This window comes from Alexandromys fortis, unplaced genomic scaffold (genome assembly GCF_014885135.2).
Source record: "Alexandromys fortis isolate MF-2015 unplaced genomic scaffold, M_Fortis_MF-2015_v1.1 scaffold_43, whole genome shotgun sequence".
In the NCBI taxonomy this organism is placed as follows: Eukaryota; Metazoa; Chordata; class Mammalia; order Rodentia; family Cricetidae; genus Alexandromys; species Alexandromys fortis.
In genome coordinates, this window is record NW_026067928.1 from 2,779,384 (window position 1) to 2,799,469 (window position 20,086).

The 20,086-nt window shown below is 40.6% G+C and overlaps 1 protein-coding gene across 6 annotated transcripts in view; it reads left to right on the plus strand.

Moving 5' to 3' along the window:
• The window catches only part of Pibf1 (progesterone immunomodulatory binding factor 1), a 161,362-nt gene that overhangs the window by 5,994 nt on the left and 135,282 nt on the right, over nt 1-20,086 (plus strand). For all 6 annotated transcript variants that reach the window (XR_007592168.1, XM_050144590.1, XM_050144594.1 and 3 more), the window contains 3 exons: nt 2,057-2,157; nt 2,954-3,152; nt 7,765-7,884. Coding sequence is in view for 5 of the 6 variants with exons in the window: in XM_050144590.1 (XP_050000547.1) it covers nt 2,057-2,157; nt 2,954-3,152; nt 7,765-7,884 (420 nt within the window). In the remaining variant the exon portion in view is untranslated. The remainder of the gene's footprint in view (nt 1-2,056; nt 2,158-2,953; nt 3,153-7,764; nt 7,885-20,086) is intronic.

Genomic DNA, 20,086 nt, shown 5'->3' on the forward strand with positions numbered 1-20,086 from the left:
CTCTTCTCTCCCTGTCCCCTTTTATCCCCAACCCACCCCACCCCCAAGATCCCAATTTTGTCCCCGGCAATTTTATCTACTTCCCTTAGCCAAGAGGATAACTATATGTTTTTTCTTGGGTTCACCTTCTTCTTTAGCTTCCATTTAGAAATTTTCTTTGTCTTTGAATCTCTCTTTACTGTATATCTCTCTTTTTCTGACCACATGAGTCTTTAATTTACCAAGCAATATCAGTAGGACTAAAGCTGTGGCTTTGACGGCTGGATCCAGTCCATTCCTGAGCTTTCCAGCCTCATGGCTGAGGTACAACTCTGTGGCGTTTCAAGGTCCTTGCCAGCAAGCAAGCTTCAACAGTATTAAGCAACACTCAAAAGCTCCATAGTTAGGACCGCCTGCTGGAAAGAGTCAGAGTTTGCCCTGGCAGGACAGCCCAGAAAACCGGCATTTTTAAACGGCGCAGCTTTTTTCTTGCTAGGGCTGAAAACCGAAAAGCATACGTTCAGCTTTTCATCAACACCGTTTAAGTGTTTTGTGGCAGAACCTCTTAAGAGCTGCAGGGTTTTGCAGCTGAAGCTGAGTCATGAAGCCGCTCTTAGCTGAGAGCGCTTGCTTGCTTTTAGCAAGCAGAGCAGACCCAAGAAATTGCTGCTACCATGTCGGGCGCCATTCTGTGGGTAGAGTAAACAGAACAGAATGCTGGGAGGAAGAGGAAGTGAGCTCAGAGAGGTCACACTCCCCTCTCCTGGGCAGACGCACGCGATGAAGCAAGCTGCCAGGTCAGACATGCTGAATCTTTCCCGGTAAGACTGGTGCTACACAGTTTATTAGAGATGGGTTGATCGGGATATCAGAATTAGCCAGTAAGGGCTAGAGCTAATGGGCCAAGCAGTGTTTAAATGAATACAATTTGTGTGTTGTTGTTTCGGGTAAATCTAGCCTGTGGTGGGAGCTGGGTGGCAGAGAACACAGCCCGCAGCTCCTATTACAGAATAGGACAAGGTGGAAATTCCAAGCAGATAAAGGAGGAGAGAGTAGGGATCCATGTATCCACAGGAGGAGAAAGACTTCCGTACCAGTAAACCACTAGCCTCATGGTAAAATATAAAACAATAGAAATGGGTTAATTTAAGATGTGAGAGCTAGCTAGAAACACATTAAGCTATTGGCCAAACAGTATTGCAATTAATATAGTTCCTGTGTGTAATTATTTTGAGTCTGGGTGGCCAGTAACAAATGAACAGTCTCCATCTACAATACAAGATTGATTTAAATTTTTAATATTTATCCATTGTTGAGGTGTTAAGGATCAAACCCAGAGCTTCACCTGCTGCACAGGTGTCCTGCCCATGAGGAAGCTAGAGCACTTTCTTAACAGTGCCTCTCTAGAAAAGGCAGAAGATGCAGTTAGAGTTATCTATTTTAAAGGAGAAAGAGGGAAAGGAAGGAAAAGGAATGAATAGACAGGCACAGGACCAAGTATGTAGGGGTTTACAATAGGAGTATTCTTCGGTTAGTCACAAACCAAGTTGTTGGCCAAAGGTCTCTAAGTGCCCTCTGCTACAGTGTAGAAGTTTTTGCGAAGATGGTTACTTAAAACTGGTGGACATTTGTTAGCACATTTTAAAGGTAAGCTAAGGGAAGATATGAAGGTTTCTGACCAGGAAAGGAAATTAGTGAGGAACCTAAAGTGGTCCAGGCAAGCATGTCATGAGAAACTTGTTTTCTTTTCAAATCAGAAGCTACAGGGCTAGTGAGTGATTGGGTTAGCGGTTACTCATTTTGTCTTGGGTGTTTCTGAAGCCAGCCATTTGGCAGCAGATGAAGATGTGCAGTGCTCAGACTAATAACTTAACCATATGAGCAGAGGCTTACGTGAAGCTCCCATCTGAGTGAGCTTTGCATGTGAATTAAGGGAAAGCCATCTCAAGATAGCCTAGCACGAACATTTACAAGACAGTAGTTTCAATCCAGATCTTTAAAGATTCTTCCTCTGTTTAAGTGTTTGTTGTTATGTTCACTGAAAGCTGACCGTGGAAACTATGTTCTCTCTGTTCAGATTGAAGAGTTGGAGGAAAAACTTAATGATGCCCTTCACCAGAAGCAGCTGCTAACTTTGAGATTAGACAATCAGTTGACTATTCAACAGAAGGATGCCAAGTAAGACATGTTTTTCACAAAACCCTAACATTTATTTTCAAACTAAAAGTAATTTTATTCTTGTTTATGCATGTTGTTATAGGCTATAATAGAGAAATTTTAAGTTAGATATGTTTATTATCCTAACATCCAGACCACCAAAGGCCAGGTTGCTTTATCACAGTATACAAATGCACAGTTAACATTCAACATTTATTCAACAAATACTGGCCTTGTAAGTAACCCATACATTACATGAAAAGCTCTCTGGATTGCCCACAATTGGTATCTAGCTGACCTTTTTCTTCATTTACTCTATAAACCATTCTGCGTTGTCACAGCTGTCCAGATTTGCTGTCTTAGGAGACAATTACTATGCCTGTGTATTTTCTCCACTAAAAAGGTGAAAAACAGCTAAGTAAGACATTCTGACATCAGCTTCTGGCCTCTGCGCTGCTAGGATGTGTCAGTGGTTGAATCTCTTATGGGGTTCAGTGTTACTGTATTAAAGAGATAGGTCCTGCAGTACAGGATCAAAGAGAAATTAAAAGTAATAGCTAGAGTCCAAAGTTGATATGTAAGGGTTTAAGACTGTAGCAGATTAAATGTTTATTTGTAATTTGAATTTTTGGTTACAACTTAAGAGTGTTGGTTTCAGTATTTTTTTGGGCTGATACATTTACTGATATATATGAATGTGTCACTTCAAGATTAACTAATTAGATAAATCAACACTAATGATAGCCAAGAGTACTATATGGAACACTGAGAAAAATCTCAGTAATTTTAAAACTTGGCATAAATTCTCTCAATGTAGGAAATATCAAGAACTAATGAAACAAGAAATGGAAACCATTTTATTGAGACAGAAACAACTGGAAGAGACAAATCAGCAGCTAAGAGAGAAAGCTGGAGATGTCCGTCGAAACCTGCGTGACTTGGAGCTGACGGAAGAGCAGTATGTGAAGCTAAAATCCTTTCCTGAAGACCAGCTTTCTATCCCTGAATATGTGTCTGTAAGTGTCGTGCATCTTCCGTAACACTGCAGCCGGGGAGAGTGGCACATGCTGTAATCTCATCCTCGGGGCATGGGGACGTGGAGATCAGCGCCTCCACCTATGTAGTGGTTGGAAGTCGTCCTGTACTATTGGAGTCCCCATCTCAAAAAAAAATACACAAAGTTCCATCCATTCTCAGACTGAAACTGGCATTATATAGAGGCACTCTTTATACAGTTTTTATTTTTATATTTTACATTAGCATACAAAGTAATGAGTTCCTTTTTGATTGTGTACGTGGCATTATGTGTTCTCTCCAAGTCTCCCCTATGCCTCCTGTCCTCCCTGTAACCAGTAGTCTCCTCTTCTGCTTTCCTCTTTCATGTCACAGGTGGCCTCCCTCTCTGTTTCCTCATGTCCCCTTCCTGGCTTCATAGATTACACGCTTAATTTCAAATTAGGTACAACACAGAAGAGAAAGCGTAGTGTTTGTCTTCTGAGTCTGGCTGGGTAAAGAAAGGAGGCAGGAGGAGATGTATGAAGGAGAAGCAAGCTTAAATAAAAGAAAGGAGACAGTGGAGGACTGTTACCGGGGAAGAGAAGTGAGTAAGAGGGTAGAATAGAAAATAGATTTCTCAATTATGAGGAAGTTTAAAAGCAAAGGTAACTGTAAGAAGGGGTAGAAATAGAGAGATGCAAGAATTTTAAGCAAGGTGTAGTCAGAGTAGAACAAAAATAAAGGGAGATATGGGGGGAAATAAGAAAAAGATAATGGCCTAATGAAAAAAATATGTCAACAAAGTTAGATGCATATTTGTAGAATATAAAACAAATTTTTAGTACTGTAAAATTAAAAAATGCTGCCAGGAGGTGGTGGCTCATGCCTTTAATCCCAGCACTTGGGAGACAGAGACAGGCGGATCTCTGTGAGTTCGAGGCCAGCCTGGTCTACAAGAGCTAGTTCCAGGATAGGCTTCAAAGCTACAGAGAAACCCTGTCTCAAAAATACCAAAAAAAAAAAAAAAAAAAAAAAAAAAAAAAAAAAAAAAAAAAAAAAAAAAAAAAAAAACCCAGTCAAAAAAAAAAAAAAAAAAAAAAAAAAAAAAATTAAAAAAGTGCACCAAAAGGGGAAAAAATCAATAATAGTAAAAAAAAAAGTTTAAAAGCAAAAGAAGAAAGAGAAAAGAAGAACAAGAAAAATGAAGTGTTAGAGCAGCTTCTTGCTGGGCCTCAGAAGTTGGAGACTGTCAGTTATAGCCATGGAGACACATTTGCTCATGTGGGCTCTAGGCTTTCCTGTGGCTTAGGCTGTTTGGGACATTATACCGGACACATACCAGGTGTCTCTTTACTTTGGTCACTTTGTGTGCCAAAGATCCTTGCTGGTATAATTAACTTTATAGTCTTTTGGTGTGGCCCACGGTCTAGTGGTTGGAGATATCGCCCAAGGGTGTTAGTAATGTGAGCCGCATCCCCAGCAGGTCTGTGTAGGTAAGAACCTGGCTTTGTACTTGCCAAACCTATAGAGCTGGATCCTGCTGGCAGGATACAGCTGTGGGAATGAGTCGTACTGCAGGAACTTCAGAACTCTCGGGCTCTGCAGTAGTGAGTGGGACATTGGTGGCTTCAGCAGTTGATTGATGCATCTGTCAACATCAGGCCCAGAGCTGCCAACACTAGGACTGGTTCTAGCTGAGACAGTGAGCTGGGTCCTGGTCACTGCGGGGAGGGGGGGTAGGACTGTATTGCTGTGTATAGTTCTCATCCTGAACCATGTGGGGTCAACTTCCAGTCACCCCAATCTTCACTGTTGCCTGTTCCCTGGGGCTTTTCCTCATCCTGTGTTGTTGCAGACCAAACTGAGACTTTGTGACTTATGATTGTTTGGAGTTCTTAGGCCCCTAATGTTGCAACAGTAGGCCCGTCTCAAAGTGACTGTTACTTGCCACCCACTGAGTCTTATGGAAAGACAGCAGTTCTCCCTCCACTGACCCACTGTGGTAGGGATGAGCGTCCCGCTGAAACCTTTAACTGGATTTGAGGTTCTCGAGGACTCTGGGCTTGTCCTGAGGTGCACCTGTTGAAAGACCTTTTGGGCCCGCACCCTCTCCTGCTTGAGTCACTTTGTATGTGTTATCTATGTGACTGGTTCATATGCACATGGGTGTGCATGCATGTGGAGGCCAGAGGACAGCCTTGGGTGTTACTCAGGCGTAGCCTTATTATTTATTTACTCATTCATTTGTTGAGACAGAGTCTCAGTGGCCTGGAACTTGCCAACCAATTAGACTAGTGAACCCCAGGGATCTGCTCGCCCTGCCTCCTCAGCACACATAATAATCATGAGCCGCCACACCTGCCTCTGTTACATGGCTTCTGGGTATCCAGCTCAAGTCCTCCTGCTTCTGGGACTTTGACTGTGGTCTTCCCAGCCCCTCAGCTCACTTCCTTACCAGTCCATGCTCCATCTTTTTCCTGCTCCTTTCAAGTATCCATTAATTTCCTTAGTGGTGTCCGACCCCTTCCTTCTTTGGGGTTGTCTTGTTTATCTCACTGAATCTCCCCCTCTAGCTCATCCAGAACCAAGTTCAGACCTATATCCCAAGGGTATTACTTTTGAAACACCCAACTGGTAGTGTTTTTTGACCCCCATGAAAATGGAAAGTACCTCTAAGACCAAAATCTCAGTGGCTCCATAGTCCATAAAATGAGTTATTTTATCGTGGTTTTAATATTCTCTAAGGGGAAACAGGATGAACCGCATTAGTACTGTCTGGGATTAACTAGAAATAGTGCAGAGAGAGTAGACCTTTTGTGATTGTTAAGGGGTAAAGGTGGAGCAGAGTTTTTGGTGATAGATTAGTTCAGAATCTAATATTCCTAAATGAACTTGGGCTTAGGCTTAATATTTGGTATGAGTCTCAAGTCACTGTGGTATCAGCACCCCCTTCTGGCCTAAAGTGTTTTTTTGATATGGGTATATTTGCAATATTTGAAATTAAACCTTAAGGAAACAATTTATGTACAAGAAGGGTTGGGTATGATGTGCTATAATGGTGCTTGTCTGAAGTCCTAGTACTTAGAAGGCTGGACCAGGAGCATCTCTAGAAACTAAGGGTTTAGATAAAGCAAGACTTTATCTAAAAACATAAATAAAAATACAAAATTAGATGCATTTTCTATTTTCTTTAAAAATTACAGTGTCATCATACATCATATAGAGAATGGGAAAATAAGAATTGAATTGAACAAAATAATTCCTACTGTAACTAGGAATATTTTTTATTTTGTGAATTCCATAAAAGAAGTGAAAACAGGGCAAGGGCCAGGAGTCCCCAGAACACTGACAGCTGTTGCATTTTTGTGTTAGGTAGGATTTTACCCTGTGAGCCTTCTCTTTTTCCCATTTATAAAATAAATCCTAACTGTGGGTATGTAAAACACGTCAAACGCTTAGCACCGTGCTCTGCGTGTCTGATGTCAGTTCTCCCTACTGTCCGCCAGAGTGGGAGCTGTTCTCGGGTCTCAATGGACTGAGGTTTCTGGATCAGTGACTTGCAAGAAAACCAGACATTAGCTTTCTGCCCGGCTTTTGGTGATTGAAATGGGTCAGTTATAGTTTTTCTGACTAACACATACTGTCTAAAACAAATATTCTAAATGCCATCATTGGAGCTTCATTCATAGTTCAAATAAAGTACATACATTTTTTCCTTCCCAGTTTTAGTATTCTTTCACACTTTTGCATGAAATATTATTTTAACTGATTGATGTAGATTTCACTGCCTTAAGGACCAACCTAACACTTGACTTCTTATTAGAGTATTTTTGCAGTACAGTCTTATGTCAAGGACTTTAGATTATATGCCTATGTAATAAGTAATCCCTAATTGCTCTCTCCTGACTTGTTGATGGTTTCTTAGGTTCTTAGAACCTGTATTTTCAGCACTTGGGTTAAGACAGGAAAATGAAGAGTGGAAATAGTGATAGGGAAGGCACTTTTTGATTCATCCCCTAGACCTCTTAATACTACAGTGTTGCTAGGAGCCTGAGATAAGAGCAAAGAATAAAATGTATCTCTTCATCAAATTGATATTTCAGTTGACAGAGCAGTCTATAACCAGATAAAATTCCTGCCTTCATAGAGCTTGCTTTGTGTAGAAGCTAAAAAGCGACAGATTGAAGTGTAGTATGTAAAATGTCTCCTAAGTGCTTTGGAGAAAACAAGCAGGGTGGAGAATAAGGAGTTCAGTTAACTGTAGGCTATGTTGTTATTTAAGGTCAATTTGATTTACTAGTGATGTGTGTGTGAGGAATGTATTCCAAGTCTGCTAGAGGATAGTGTGACTCCTTGGCAGCCTATTGTGTTTCCTGTATATGTATATCTGTGGTGAGTTTTATATAAGATACTGGCAACAGAGCTAACAAAAACAATTATAACAATATGCCTTCATAAAATTTCTTGATGGATTCCCAGAATTTTCCGGTTTATATCTTTACCATAATGGACTGAGAGTAAATAAAAAGCAGAGGGAGAGCAGCCAGGGTATCCTGCCCCACTGCAGACTGGCAGAGCCCAATTGTGGTTTGGGTTCCGGATTGCTTATTTTTCTTTTCTTTTTTTTTAAAGATTCGGTTCTATGAGCTAGTCAATCCATTAAGAAAAGAAATATATGAACTACAAGTGAAAAAGAATGAACTGTCTGAAGAACTCAGCACAAACAAAGGCCAACTGAAGCAGCTGACAGAGGTTTGTTTGATTTCTATTACTCTTGGGAAGATGTTGCGGCTTTCCCACAAGGCCCTAGTCAGTGTTTGTGGGAAGGGGTGTGAAAGTGCTAGGAACAGGGGCTAGGATACTGACTGCTGCAGCTCTTAGTAAGCTGAGCAGGAGCCAGTTGCACGTCTCTCTTCAAAACTGGCACAATAAAGGTGCTTTAGCCCGTAATCAACGTATACATTTGTTGTCGTAACTCATTTTCACAAGCAAGTGCTTTCAAGACCACAAAACCAGCCATATCTGAATGTTCTTGTGCAGTAAACATGCACACAGAACTATATAATTTTTTTTGCTTTAATATATAAAATATGGATGCCATTAGTAGGAAGAAAAAGAATGTATTTGACTTTTTTTTCCTGCATTCTCCTTTGGCAGAACAGTCTTCACTATTGCTGGCGTGTAAGGATTAGTAACAGCCATGCTATTTTAGAAGTATCTTATTCTGGCTGGTGGATTATAAGGCTAGTGTGCTTACAACCCTTCACTTACAGAGGCTGCACTGATCATTAGTTGGATTACAACACTGCCCAAATATCCCAGAGTGTCACCATGTACTTACCGGCAAAATGAAAAATAGTGATGGACTGATTCATTGTACTCTATAACAGCTTCAAAAAAATAGGATTGCTGTTTTCTCCAAAAAGTTCATGAGACCAAAAGGAAAACAAGCTTATAGTTTACAAGTAGAGTACAGCAGTTGTTCATTAGTGGTTAGCCTTGTCTGTGGTATGAAAGGAAGCTACAGTCAACGTGTCGGTCATTCCTCATCAAATGCAATTCTCTCCAGCATGTGTATTGTTACGAGTGTTGGCCCTCCATGTCATCAGTGTGCATGGCACTGTTCTAAGTGCCAGCAACAGTGAGAGACAATGCCCTCAGAGACTTTAAATTCTAATTCACTCAAGTGTCAGATTTGAGCATTCTAGTTTATTCTGTGATCTTGAGCAAAGTCATTTAACGTTTCTTTTCAAATGAAGAAAAATAGTTCGCCCTGTTCTTTCATTGGATCCCCTATGTTTCTATTTGATGGTAAATGGTTATCTTACAAGGTTTTGTGCAAATATGTATGTGATGTGTCGTATTTCAAGGGTACGACTTTCAAAGCTCTGTTACCCAGAAGTAAGTCATTATGTTAGTATAGATTTTTAGTACTATACCTTTGGGATTTTGAGCAGGAAGGAAGGGTCTAGCCCAGTCCCAGCCTGACCTATGTCTTGTGCCATCATCAGCAATAAGGTCTCTTACCATCTCGTTCTGGTGGACAGCAACAGCAGCGACAATTGCCTAGCATGCTCTGGGATTCTGTGGCCAGCCACTCACTCAGAAGTAGCTCTGGGATTTTTGTCTAGTAACCAGTGATTTCTGGATGCAACTTTATTCATCCACAAAGCCGTTCTGTTGTTTTCAATTTTTGATTATTTATCAAATATCAGACTGCCTCATAGCATTTTCTTATATCATTAGTTTTTGCTGACTCTCCCCTCACGTCTCTTTTATCTCCCCTGCACCGCTCCCAGAACTTGAAGAAAATATGAAGCTTTAGAATATTGTTGGTTGTTTTAGTAGTTTTGACTTCTTGCCCTTAGTCAGTCTTTATCCCTGAGGAAGAGGTGGAGTTGGGAGCCTAGAAACGAAAGGCAGGTCGCTGGGAAGCCAAGCTTAGCAAAGATACAGAAAGACTGTGATATAATAAGTGAACACCAATAACAGCTAATAAAAATTAGTGAAATTGAAAAAATATCAAGGAAGTTATTGACTTGAAAGAGAATGCCTTCTATATAAATATAAGTTCAAATACAAAAACTCTTCTAGCAACTGATGCCCAGGGAAACTTCTAAGTGAAGGCAGCAGTTGAAAAATAGAGATCTCAACAACAGCTTGGTAGTGACTTACTAAGTTCAGACATTATTTGCTACGTCTATGAATTTTGAGACTGGTAATTAAGGAATTAAACTTTTGTTATTTTGAAACTGTTAACTTGCCTGATTCAAAATGGTCTTAGTGTGTGTTTTAACCACATGGTGGCAGTATATACCCACCTATCTTTTTTTTTTATAATATAATTTTTTTATTGAAAAAAAAAAGATTTCCGCCTCCTCCCCGCCTCCCATTTCCCTCCCTGTCTCCCTTTTCCCCCCTCCTCCCTCTCCTCTCCCGCTCCCCCCCACTCCTCTCCCCCTCCCTCTCCAGTCTGAGGGGCAGTCAGGGTTCCCTGCCCTGTGGAAAGTCCAAAGTCCTCCCCGCTCCATCTTGGTCTAGGAAGGTGGACATCCAAACTGGCTAGGCTCCCACAAAGCCAGAACATGAAGTAGGATCAAAACCCAGTGGCATTGTCCTTGGCTTCTCAGCAGCCCTCATTGTCCGCCATATTCAGAGAGTCCGGTTTTATCCCATGGTTTTTCAGTCGTAGTCCAGCTGGCCTTGGTGAGCTCACAATAGATCAGCCCCACTGTCTCCGTGGGTGGGTGCACCCCTCGTGGTCCTGACTTCTTTGCTCATATTTTCCCTCCTTCTGCTCCTCCTTGGGACATTGGGAGCTCAGTCCAGTGCTCCAGTGTGGGTCTCTGTCTCTATCTCCATCCATCTCCAGATGAAGGTTCTATGGTGATATGCAAGATATTAATCAGTATGGCTATAGGATAGGGTCATTTCAGGTTCTCTGTCCTCAGCTGCCCCAGGAACTAACTGGGGACATCGCCCTTAAGGATATGCTCAACCTCCTTAGCGATCAGGGAAATGCAAATCAAAACAACTTTGAGATATCATCTTACACCTGTCAGAATGGCTAAAATCAAAAACACCAATGATATCCTTTGCTGGAGAGGTTGTGGAGAAAGGGGTACACTCATCCATTGCTGGTGGGAATGCAAACTTGTGCAACCACTTTGGAAAGCAGTGTGGCGGTTTCTCAGGAAATTCGGGATCAACCTACCCCTGGACCCAGCAATGCCACTCTTGGGAATATACCCAAGAGAGGCCCGATCATATGACAGGGGCATTTGTTCAACTATGTTCATAGCAGCATTATTTGTAATAGCCAGAACCCACCTATCTTTAAAACAAACAAAAAACTACTTTAGGGTATTTGAAAAATCTTGGTTTTAAACCAGCACTGAACTGACTTGCCTTTTATTTGTATTTCATATTTCCAGTCATCTGCCTACAACATCAAACATGCTATTTTTCCTAGTAAAGTTCAGTAATTCTATACCTATGAGAAATATGAAAAACAAAAACCTTTCTTCCATAATATGTTCTCTTCAGATCAAAGATCCTTCAGTCATTACACCAATTTCATAACTGTCCCTACCAAAACACTGAGAGATATTAAAGCAACATAACTGCAAGTTATAGCAGGTAGAAGGTGAAAAAAGTTCCAGGCACTTAATAAAATACAATTTTTGATCTTTAAAAAAGAACCAAAAGAACAAAAGGAAAGAAAGGAAGTAAGGAAAGAAGAGAAGAAAAGAAAAGAAAAAGGAATAACTTCCTATTAACTTTCTATGCCAATTTTAATGGACTCCTGGGATTTTGTCATGTATTTTTTCCTAGATCTCTAATTATTTGGAATATGTAGATACTATAGGACAAAATGCAATTCACTTTTTACTTTAAGTCTGTCATTTCTAAGTGTAGTAGAATTCAACCCTGCTTTGAGCTGTGCTATATTTATAAACTTGTCTGTGCTACTTAGTGTGTAAGTGCTTGTAGATATTTTTATTATAAATCTCCCTTGTGTGTATCTATGATTGGTGTATGAACACATGCATGTACAGCACTCAGGCCAGAAGGGAACATTGGGAGTCCTGCTCTGTCATTCCATGCATCGTGCCTTTCAGGCAGGGGCTTTGACTGGACCTAGAACTAGACTGTCTGCCCAGAAGCCCCAGTGATCCTCTGTCTTCTGCTTCTCATACCACTGAGGTTGAAGGTACACTTAATGTCAGCTCTTTATGTGGTTACTGGGCCTTTGGACCGAGGTCTTCATGCTTGCACAGAAAACCCCTTTTTCCCGCGAGCCATATGCAGTGCAGCTAAGGTGTGTGCAGCCATTTTGCTATTGTAGAGTGGATGCAGTGCTAGGCAGTGTGAACTGTACTAGGTAAGGCCTTCCTTCAGCAGTTGACACTAATGCCCTAAGTTCATGAGGACATAGTGAAACACATCTCATGAGAGTTCTGTAACTAGGAAGTAAAAATATGTTTTGTTAAACACAGATTCCTTGTTTAGAACCTTGGTTACATTTCTTGAGAAAAACTCCCACAAGATTACCTAGAGGCTAATCATCAGTATCTCTAGATGATTAAGATAGCTAATTTAATTTGTATGGAAGTGAGGTGTTTCATTAATGATACATACTTGTTTCAGTGTTATGTTTCAGGGATGATAAACTGCCTTCTCAAATTCTTTTTTATTCTGTTTATTTTATAAGCTTAAATTTCCTTTATGGGGTACTTTCTTAAGACACTACCAATCAGACCCAATTATTCTAGAGTATGGAACATTCATTAGGAAACAATAATATATTTGCCTCTTCACAATTAAATTAATTGCTTAAACTTTCAATTCATGGACAGCCACATGGATTCCAATTCTAGTCTGAGGTGGAACTAAGGATCTCATTTTCAATAAAACTCAAGAGTCTAGTAAGGTAGGTATGTGTTCTTGAACATGAATCTAGTGAGACAGGTATGTGATGTGAACGAGAGTCATTTGAAAATGTAAGAGCTGTCATTTGTTCATTTATTGATAATATCTTTGCATTTTAAAGTCAAGTGTCAGTGCTTTGGTTTCATATTTTTCACTTTTGTCTGATATAAAAGTAACATCTTGAATATTTTACTATTTAATGTGAGGATAAGGTTGTAGTCACACTGCATAGTTTGTTATTACTAAATCTCATTTCTTACCTATACATTTAAAATCTATTTCTTTTTTTCTAAAACCTGTTGAAATTTTACGTGTAATGCAATGTCTTAACAAAAGTGCCTACATAGGGAAACACTCATGTAGCATGATATCAGCTTTAAGTTTGTCATCAGATTAGAAGCCTCATTTAGCTCTTTGTTTCATCCATGTGATATGAGGGAACAGCTTTTAAAGATTAACATGTCTTCTTCTTGTGCTTACATTTGTTCCTGCTTTACATCTCAAGTAAACCCATTAGAGCTTTTGAATTTTAATTCTAGGGGCAGGATATGAGTAGTTTATTTGATGTTGAGATGAAATTTTGGACCCAGTGGCCAAGAAGATGATCATCATGTTGTATCAGGAAACACCCTCTGGAGAGATCTGATGCATACCTTGGACTAACCTCGATATCCTCTGACCACTTGATTCTACTGGTCTTGAAACCCCACCTCATTCACTAGGTATAGAGTAGTGAACTGGGCTCAGCTGTCAGCCCACCTGGTTAGTCCGCTTTTGAGCCAGTCTGGTAAACCTTCTCTCACTTTGGAGCGTTTCCCTGGTGACTGTTTTATTTAAGTCCTGTATGGCTACTCATTTACATGCTCTTCTTCAAGACTCTGAAAGCATATTTTGACCATTAAGAAATATTTATTACATTATTTATGATATGTGCATGTATATGAAAGTGTGCATACATGAATAGGTCAAAGAACAGGAGGCAATTCCTACCACCAGCTGGGTCCCAGGATGGAACTCAGGTGGTGAGCTTGGCAGCAAGCCCCTTTACCCATGAGCCAACTCACTGGTCCTTTTTGATTGTTCTGAATTTTATAATTTAATCCAGTTAGCTGTTCAGTCACCAGCAGATTTTTATGTTCAGTGTTGTGGACAGAGAATTTGTTCTACCACTTTGAGGTCAGTGTCCAAACTGAGGCAGAAGTTCGGTGAGTGTGAGGCCAGCCTCGGCTGCATGATGAAAGTTAGTCTGAAAACTGACCTCAGGGTCAAGCTAAAACAAACCAGCTGAAAATCGGCTTAACGTAAGTTCCTTGGTGCAAAAGTTGAAAAAAGGAGGGGTTAAGAATTATGGGGAAAGTTGGTAGAAGGGTAATACTAATATCAGGTAATATAGAATTTAAAATGAAAACCATACAACAAAATAACAAATGTATAATGAAAAATTTGATGTTGTAGACAGAAACTACATAGTAAATGGCCTGAGAGCTTTAAAAGCCAGTAAGGTTTGGGAAGTTTGATTTGCTTCCATGAGAACGGGTGGGGATGTTGTGGATAAAATAAATGAGGCCTAGAAGAACTAATAAGCTGTTCTGGTGTAGCTGCTGTAAAGAAAGCCCAACTGCCCTAACCAGAGAAAATGCTGTTTTTAAACATCAGTGGAAAGTTTGCAAGACTACTGTGTATACTTGATCACATAGGAAACAAATATATTTTTAGGTACACATTTTATAGTTCCTATTTTTATCATGTTAGTAAAACAAAGGCAGAGGATGAAGGAGATTAAACTTCCTTGACAGTTAAATACATCTTTTGGTTCAAAAAATTTTTTAAAGAAAGCAATGGAAACAAGAATATTTTATGTCAGAGTTCTCAAGGCATATTTAAAATTATACCAGAGAAAAATCTATGGCCCTAAAAAAATGTCTTTATTACTACACAGAAAGACAAAAATAAAGATATACATTCCTCATCTGAAGAAAGCAGAAGAACAAGGAGTGGTTGGGACATGCCTACAAGAAGCTCAAGCCAAGAACACCTAGTGTTTGAGGCCAGCTTAGACTGCCTACCTAGCAAGACAGTCTCAAAAAAAAAAAAAAAAAGCTAAAATAACACAAAACCAAAAATGACTAGAAATAAAGTATTGGAAATTAAGGTGTGTATAAATGTAAGTGTAAAACAAGCTTGAAACTGGAAGTGAAGTGTGCCAACTGAATGTAGCTGGTCAAGTAGACAGAAGTGCAGTCCTTAAAGCTCTGCCATGAATTGTATGAAGGGGTCCAAAGTGTCATGCTAGCCTCCTTCTGCCAGGTCCAGAGAGGCATTCACCCAGCTGGGTTCACAGTTGCTTTCCATCAGAACAGTTACAGCTACTATTCCAGAGTACTGAAAATTCAGTAGAAAATTCTGAATAATGTAAAAGAAAACAAAGTAAATTTATAAGCTCATTTTATTTATCCTATGGAAACATACAGGCCTTCTCTTGTGCTCATAAATATTAAGGAAGAAAAAGTATTGAGTGTGTGTGTGTGTGTGTGTGCGAGAGAGAGAGAGAGAGAGAGAGAGAGAGAGAGAGAGAGAGAGAGAGAGAGAGAGAGAGAGAGCCTGAATATGTGTGCTATATCTATGCAGGTACCAACTGGAGTTATACTGAGCCACAGTGAGGGTGCTGGGAACTAAACCAGGGCCCTCTGCAGGAGCAGTAAATGCTCAGAAAGGCTGACCATCTCTCCAGCTGAAATTCTACCATTATATCAAAAGAATTGGAAGGATGGGTTTTGGCTCAGGACCTCCAAGACCAAGTTCTCATCTGCACAAAGGAGATTTATTTGCCCCAGAGTGACAAAAGGCAGGGAATAAGAGACAAGGACACAGGAGAAGGGGAAGGGAACAAGGGAGAGGGTGCAGGGTTATCTGTCCCTAAATGACAAAGGATAGAGAGGAGAAAGAAGTGGCACATGGCCATTTTATAAACATGAAAGGGGAAAGTGAAAGTCTGTGCTAGGCTGAGGTGTTTAGTTTTAGTTGGGCATGTTAATTAGGTGAGCTGTCACGGCCACCTTCGTTCTGCAAGGATGATGTGACCACCGGAGCTCTTCTCACTGCAGTTTATTCCAGGACTTTACCATTCTCTCTCTCTCGCTCTTCCCCTCTCTCCTTGACCTCTCTCTCTCTTCCTTTCTCTCTCCTCTCTCTCTCCTCCCCCCCCTCCCCGGGCAAACCTCTCCCAGCCCTTAAGTAGGCATGGGCTGCTTGTCACGGCTCTACCTCGACCAACAAGGAAAAACGCAACACCCAGAGCTCTTCTTGCAGCAGTTTTCAGGACTTTATTTACAGCAATCTATCTCCTCCTTCTCTTTCTTTTTCCTCTCTCTCCTTGACTTTCTCTCTCTCCGGGCAAACCACTCCCAGCCCTTAAGTAGGCATGGGCTGCCAACCCTGAACTGCCAGGTGGGCACTGCCCATAGGCCCATGCATATGCAAGCAGCTGATGATCATTGCGTGATCAGGCATAAGTCAGACTTTAGCCATAGGAGTTGATTATACATCTCCATCAGGTATGATTCCATGCAGCTTGCTACAGTGAGCCAAAGGGGCTTTTGATTGCTGAATTTCAATACTTTGATATCTGGACCTTAGTAGTCAGCCCTAGGAGGAGGGATTGACCAAATAAGGGACTAGATCTTGGTGGTTAGCATTAGGAATGTAATCTAATGGCTTTTAGCAAGACAGAGGGAATGGGGGAGAGCAAGAGCTGTTGGAGCCATGTTTGCCAACGTTGAGCTAGGTAGAGTCCCTTCAGTAATGACACTCTATATGATTAAAGTATACTCCAGACACAGAGAGCAATGAATTATCAGGCTGAAGAAGAGAACAGCTGTGTGAACATGTCAGTTTCTGTAGCAACTGATGGTAGAGCTCAGCTTTTGTGCTTGATGAGTCCCCCACCTTCTTTTTGAATGCAGTATTGTCCCCATGTGCGTCTCTAGCAAGGAAGGTCATGGACAGTGGCGCAGCTGTTCCAGTACTTGCTGTGCAAACCAAAGAACCCGGGAACCTATGTAAAGGTCCAGTGGGTGTGGTAGCCCCTGAAGCTTAAGGCAGGCTTCCCCGGCAAGCTGATTAGAGTCTGTGTGTGTCCACTAGCCATGGGTGTAATTAAGAGCTCCCACCTCAGAGGAAGAAAGTGGGAGAGCAGTCGACGGAGATTGTCAACATCAGCCTGCTGCCTCCTTACCAGTGTGCATGTGTACACTCACAAAATTCAACCATGCACTCACACACATACAGGCATGCATACACGCATGCATTCATACCACACAGACACATGAAAAGAAGGAAAAAAAACAGCTTGAAATTGCATTGTTGAGCATGGAACTACTATATCTTAGAAAGCTTCCAAAATTCTAATATTAAGCAAGAGCAGTTCAATTATATTCCAGTTTTTTTTCTTGATCATTTGGGAGATTCAGAGAAAAAAATATACTACAGAACTAAGCGTGGGTAACTTGTTTTAGCTGAGGAATGGGAAAAGTAAGTGCCCCGGGATCCCAGGAGGAGCATGAAAAAGAAGATATAGTTAGGGGAATATGATGTATGGTAGACCAAGCAAGAACTCAGTGTAAACCTTAAAACTTACACAGACACTAAGTGTGGTGTTGGCATGCAAACAGATTGTTAGTGGGAGAAAATTTGTACATTTTCTATGAGAGCACAAAATTAATTCCATGTAAGTTAAAAATTTTAGAAGAAAAAAATTACAATTACTTTAAGAGACATGCATAATTAAAATGTTTTGGTAGTTTTATTTGCTTTGTGATGCTGTATGTTTTCGCATCAGCTTTTAGAAATAATACTTTGAAAAGAGGTTCACAGACAGTGAAGAATGCTAGTGGAATCCATGTTACTTCCTGCCAAAAAAAACCTTTAAGAATCTCTCATTCTGTGCTGCTAATAGCAAGCTCTAAATGGTTGCGAATGTGAGACTTCTAGAGATCTTGTTGACCCTGAGGCCTGATGCACATATTTTGGTAGGAATCAAAGATGGCTTATCTTTTACACACTACAGATATTTGTGTCTCAGTCTGTGACAGCCCGTAGGCCACCTGAGCAGTCAGGCTCTGGGCTCAGCTGTCACTGCCACCTGCAGCCATCTACGTTCAAACTAATTAAATTCAGCTGGTTCGCCACCAGTGTATTCCAATACAGAACATGTCTCATTCAGAAGGTTTTATTGGGTAGCATTGTTCTAGAGGTCAGAGTAAACGTTTTAGCAAGATATAGGAACCCAAAAGCTTTAAACGGAAAGATCAAAAAAAAGATTTCAGACTGGTCTCCAAAGCTAGTTCCAGGACAGGCTTCAGATCTACAGAGAAACCCTGTCTCGAAAAACTAAAAGAAAAAAAAAAAAGATTCCACATATAAAGTTGGATATTTAAAGTATAAATTTGGGGGGCTATTTGGAATGCAGATGATAAGATGTGATGCCAGTACCATTTTGAAATTCTCTTCTAATGGCAACTAGACAAAAATGGATACAGACATGGGGCATTACACAAAAGGAAACCACGCATGTCCAGATGCAGAATCTTAAATCTGCTGCGTGACAAAACAATGACCAAAAACAACTTGGGGAAAAAGGCTTTGACTTTCATTTCCTCCAGAGTTCATGATAGGCACTGAAGTAGAGACCAGAGGAGCACTATTTACTGGCTTGCTCCCCAGGAGTTGCTCAGTTTGCTTTCTTACAGAGCCTGGAACCACCTGCTTAGGATAGCACTGCTCACAGTGGGCTAGGCCCTCCTACATTGAGCATTGATCAAGGAAATGTCCTAGCCGACTTCCCTAGAGAGCAGTCTGATGGGGGCAATATTTCAACTGAGGTTCCATCTCTTCCCCAATGACTTCACTTCTGTCGGGATGATAAAGACTATCTAGCACACTAACATTTTGAGAAATACAGTTAAAATAACAGTGAGAACTGAGACTGTCCAAAGACAAAAGATCCAGTAACTATTATGACTATAACTAAAAACATAAACCTGTATCTGGTGAGATTGTGAACTGATGCGGGCTGGTGGACAGATAGCCAGCAATGCTGATTTGAATGGGAAACAGACATCCTTCAACAAGGGGGCTCCTGTTGCACCTGTGGGCCATAAAGTACTAGTTTGTAGTATTTTGGGTTATGAGGTTTACTGTGACATTATTTGTACAACGTGAAGGAGGAAGAGGCCAAAACCAAAGTAAGAGCCAGCAATACAATAGCAAGGAAATGGTTGCATAAGCTGGGGTACAGGCTACACTATGAAACATTATGCAACCTCAAACATGAATAAACTAGAGAGCATTCGGATTTCCACATGTATGGCTAAATGCTTAACAAAACAAACCATACCTGTTCCATTTTGTTGTTGTTATTGTTAAGAGGGGAAATAACACCTTTGCCTTTGTGAGTCTGGAGGCATGTATGGGTATCAATGTGGAGAAACCCTTGTTTGTGTCCTAAGAATGGGGGTCAGGGGGAAGGAGAAGAAGAAAGATTTGGTTTTTATTTTCAATCCTTACTGTAAATTCCATGTACATGATAACTTCTGTGTGTGCGTATATTCACTTATGTAAACCATGTTTGTGTAAAGGAAATGTTGACTATCTGATTATGAGAGTTTACTGGTGAAACAGACATGACCCCATGTGCTGACATCTGCCATTGCTCCGTATTTTCTCATTTGCTTCAGAAAGTCCTAACAAAACAAAGCAAAAATCATCGTCTCTACTCCCAACGATGGATGAACTTCATTCTTTCTTTTTCCTACTTATACTTGTTAATATGTGTAGTGCTGCTGATCTCAGTGAGTCAAAAGGCACAGAAGGCCTGAAAAGCCATACTTCTGTTGCATTGATATACTCACATTCTTTAATTGACACATGCTATTATATTAAACTTGGTGTCTTAAATGTTAAGATGAAATTTGAGTTGGGTATGGTGGTGAATGCCTGTAATTCTAGCTCTTAGGAGGCCAAAGGGCTAGCCTGGGCTCTGTATTTAGACCTTGTCTCAAGGGGGAAAAGAAATTATATTTGGATCAGTATCTGTTGAAAAGCTAGGATTTTGGATTTGTTTCAACTGTATGCAACCTGGCTATAAAATTTGTCATTTGATACATCAACATGTTTTTGCCATGCAGATTCTGCCAGACCTATGAACTAGAACTTACCCAATAGTGAATGAGCTGTGGATCAGTTCCTGTACTCATTTTTCAAGGCTAGTTAATTGGAAAAAAGTTGAGCAGTCACAGATTTGAACTCTTATAACCCAGTGTCCGCATCTGATGAAATTATGTTTGGATCTTTCTTTCATTTATGTCTTTCTTTCATTAGGTTGTTTTTGCTTTAAAAATGTCTTCAACTTTAATAATAAAGGACTTAGCAAGGACAATGAGTAGACTCTGGCAGCAGAGCAGACCCTTGGTAAAAGGGCAGTCTATAGCAGTCAAAGATGAGTTGGGCTCCTTGTTCTTCTCAT